General features: G+C 44.4%; 1 protein-coding gene across 3 annotated transcripts in view; it reads right to left on the reverse strand.

The window, feature by feature from the left end:
• Positions 1-3,911, reverse strand: part of SRD5A1 (steroid 5 alpha-reductase 1) — a 22,632-nt gene extending 18,721 nt beyond the window's left edge. Inside the window, exons 1-2 of one of the 3 annotated variants that reach the window (XM_015618247.2) lie at positions 3,482-3,910; positions 1,340-1,506 (exon numbers count right to left, since the gene is read on the reverse strand). In XM_015618247.2, the coding sequence (XP_015473733.1) occupies positions 1,340-1,506; positions 3,482-3,807 (493 nt within the window). In that variant the 5' untranslated portion in view covers positions 3,808-3,910. Of the gene's footprint in view, positions 1-1,339; positions 1,507-3,481 lie in introns of all 3 variants that reach the window. The other 2 variants (XM_015618244.2, XM_015618246.2) reach the window with 2 other exon arrangements.
• Between the last annotated feature and the right edge of the window lie 63 nt (positions 3,912-3,974).

Below are 3,974 nucleotides of genomic sequence, written 5' to 3' on the forward strand. Positions count from 1 at the left end.
ACACTTGGTGAATGGAACCTGCCTGGAATTTTCGCCTAAGGACACAAAATCCCTATAAAAACCGAGGCTTGGGAACCCTCAGACGTGGATTTGGGAAACCTATACCTCTGGTGTAGACCCTGTCCACCCAGCGCTGCGCTGATCTTTTTATTGTGGATTTTTATCGTTGTTTCCCTTTGTTGCTTATTAATAAATTTCTCTTTTAATTAATATCACGAATTTGCCTTTGCATTTATAACACAAATATATTCTAGTGCCCTCTGAAGTAATTCCTCTGTACCTCAATTTCTCTATTTTTAGCACACAAACAGAACTGCCTCCTAATCTTGACAAGAGAATCTACTTAGACTGAAATTTCTTCGACCTCATATTCATGACAGTATTTAGCACAGTTGTCCTCTACTGTCATCCACCATAACACTAGAATAAAGACAAAAAAAATTTGTTGTTGTTGTTGTAAAAAGCTTGAAAAAAAATAGGAGAAACACTAACTTGCTCTGGCTACAGAATGACAAAAGGAAGGGTACTGACTCAGATCAAGGATCTACACAGTCCAGTACTTTTCCTTTGACTGATGAAGCAAAATACTACAGTTTATCTTCAGATGCAAATGATCATTCTGTAAAGATTTCATTAGAAAATGATACTATAATTTTGACAGTAGGCAAAAGTAGATGCCTAGGAAACACAAAAGTAAATAAAATACTTTGTCACTAAATACCTTAGTCTTTTAATCACATCCATGTCTTCGAGTGTAAATGTAACATCACTTCCCAATTGAGAGCGAATGATCAACCCTTCCACCCCTTCCTTGTGGGGCCAGTTTTGTCATTTGACAAAACCATCCCCCGATTACACGGGCAGCTGGATTGGTGCCTGTGTGTGCATCCAGCATAGATATCCTGACACCAATGACTTGTAGCATTTGCCATGATATATCAGTAGTTAGCAGCTATCCTTGCTAGATTTTTTTACTCAATGAATTAATTTACTTTAGTTTAACCTGCATATTACACAGCAAGTCCTTGCTTCTTCTAAATCTGTATGCTGCTGGTTCCATGGAGAGCTTCAAGTTTCTATGTGAAAAAAAAATATGACCTGGATTTACTTGGCTGTTAAAGAGTAAAGATGACAATCAGATCATCTAGCACTGCAGAAAGAAGTGCCTGCTCAGTTCTAAAGTAAAAAAGGTTAAAAGGCCTCCAGCTACACCAATGAGAAAATGATGAGAAGACTTATAAAATGGCATTGAAGATACTATAAAATCACAATAAAAATAATATATTTGAAGACAGACGAAAATTACATCTGATGTTCTCATAAACATGATTTAACTCACCTGTAATGAAGCGTGAATCACCCAGCCAGCCAGCAGGGTAAATTGCATAGGTGGTTAAGCTTCGGCCCTGCAAGTATCCATTGAAAGCACAGAACAGAAGCGCTAAAACAAAAGTGAAAAACGGTGTTGGTTTTCCTTCACGGATCAGAAGAGGAAAGATGAGTGCCCTATAGCAAACAAAGAAAATTTATTGTATTAACCACAAAAAAAGAATTTTGAAGTCCAAACACTACCCTACCTTCCAAATTCTCAGCACCAGCCCTTGACGACTGTTAGAAAAGATAGCTGCACTTGCTTTAGCATCTAAAACTTTTTTTTTTTTACCTAATTGGAATTACAAGATCAGCCTTCTCTCCCCTATGGCAGAAATTTTGAACTTTGTATCCAAAGCAATTACTGTGGTGACAAGACTAAAAACAACTGATATTAAGCACAGTCCATTTTCATTCCTAAATCCTCAGTTGTATCATCAAGCTTTCTGAAATGAGCTAGGACTCAAGATCTCTCCACCAAATTCCCCCAGCACTTCCAGGGGGAAAGTCAATTGAAATTAACTTAATTCACCTCAGTTTCCTCCCTACCCTGTACCCAAAACATTAATTGCTTCACCTTGATAATTTTGGTCTACTCTATGACACCTCTAAAGATGTGACAAACCCACAATTGCCATCCCATTTGGGAAAGGAGTCTTGATTGCTTTTCCTGGGAGACTATGAAGTAAACAAACTAGCTCCAAACAAGAAAAGCAGGTGAATATTCTTGTGTTCTTTCTTGTGGAGCTAACCAACTCCCAATTGTCTATTATTTAATTATGATCTATAATGATACAGAAACAGGATCACTGAAGCCTGAGCATTCTTCACGTGTTTTCCATCTACCCAAGGATGACTGCTTCAAAATAACCTTTCCAAAGGAAGTCCAACCCTAACAGCTTACAAGAAAGAGTAAATAATGTATTACAGGATTATTTAAAGCATGCAATGCTTTAACAAACAGAACTGCATAACAGAGGTCTCTTCCAGTCTACGTCCACCTACAGAAAAGGCCCTTAGGTTTGGCAATAGTAACAAGCAACTAGAAAAAAAGAAAGTGCAGCACAGCTCAGTTTTTGTACAAACCATTGCCTCATATTCAAGCTATTCCCAGACAAAAAGGATGAGTTAAGATCCTATGTGAAAGCTTTATGCTTAAGAATAGAAAAAGGGGAAGCAAAGACACAATTCCAGGTTTTCAACGGCAGCCTCCAGGTCAACCATATGTCCTATACCTCCCCACCACAAGGCTATGGAATAGACTTGGTCAAAATCAAGAGCTTTTCTCAATAAGGACCAGAAAATAATGTATCAGCCACACAAGTGGCTTAAAATAAACCTGACAAAGCTATCCCTCCTGTCTTGCTGGGAAATTTACTTATGGAGTATGACCAGTAGATACTGTCCATTATGTGAAGGGAACAAACAGCAAGAAACACCTGGACTCCAGCCAAGCTGCCTTCTCCAAGTATTTTTACAAAATGTCTGAATACTGTCGACTACCTGGCAACACAGGGCACTCAGCCTCAGCTTTGCCAGTATTTTAATGAATCATTGAATATGCTAAGCTGGAGGAAACACACAAGGCTCATCCAGTCCAATTCCTGCTATAAACGCTATGTTGAAAGACAATGTTGAGCAATATAATTGAAAAATAGTTATTGCTTCGCAACATCAGGATTATATCGGTACACTGTGCTGAACTTCCCTTGTTGTAACAGTGTGACCTTAAGACAGCCTGGTCAATCCACTTCTGAATTGGGAATCACCGAGAGGCACAGCAGCAGCACAGGGATCGCCAAGCGCTCCGTTTGCACGCCGGAGCATCGCAGTGCATAGCACAGTACGCACAAGACAGCCAGCACCTCATCGCCACGGCTATTTACCCAGCTACCATAACAACACTTTACATACCTTAATGTAGCGAAGCAGAAGAGGTGTCAACGACTATTACATTAAGTAACAAACGCTAATTAATAGAACCTCAACCCCTTCGGTTGGCAAGCAGCAACCAGGTATCTTTATGAACACCGATACCTTCTCGTGCCCCCAGCATGGCAGAGAGCCCCCACCTGCGCCCGCAGGCAGCGCAGCTCGCCCGACCCCGCACCTGTGCGCGTAGTGCAGGAGGAAACAGCCCAGCAGGACGCAGTTGGGCCGGGCGGCCGCGACTGCCCCGCCACAGGCGGCGAGCCCGAGCGGGACGAGGAGGGAGGGCAGCTCCTGCAGCGCCCAGGCGGGGCGGGCGGGCACCAGGCAGCCGAAACGCCGCGAGGAGTACCGGCCGTAGGGCATGGGGATGAAGCAGAGCAGCAGGGCGGAGGCGGCGCCCAGGGCCATCAGCCCATAGGAGAAGAGCTCCAGCAGCCGCCGCTCCTCGGGGCCCGCAGCCCGGCGCCACAGCGCGCACACGCCGCCATCACCAGCAAACCCCATTCCCCTCTACAGCCTCAGTTCATCTGGCACCGCCAGTGGCCGTCGGGGGCGTGACCGCCACCACCCGCTCGTTGTGGGTGGGGCCAGGCCGGGCCCGGCGCTCGGGAAGTTCCGCCGGGAAGCAGCGCCGGGGGAAGGCGGGCCCGCGCGTGCGCGTCGGGTGCACG

The sequence above is a fragment of the Parus major genome, chromosome 2 (genome assembly GCF_001522545.3).
Source record: "Parus major isolate Abel chromosome 2, Parus_major1.1, whole genome shotgun sequence".
In the NCBI taxonomy this organism is placed as follows: Eukaryota; Metazoa; Chordata; class Aves; order Passeriformes; family Paridae; genus Parus; species Parus major.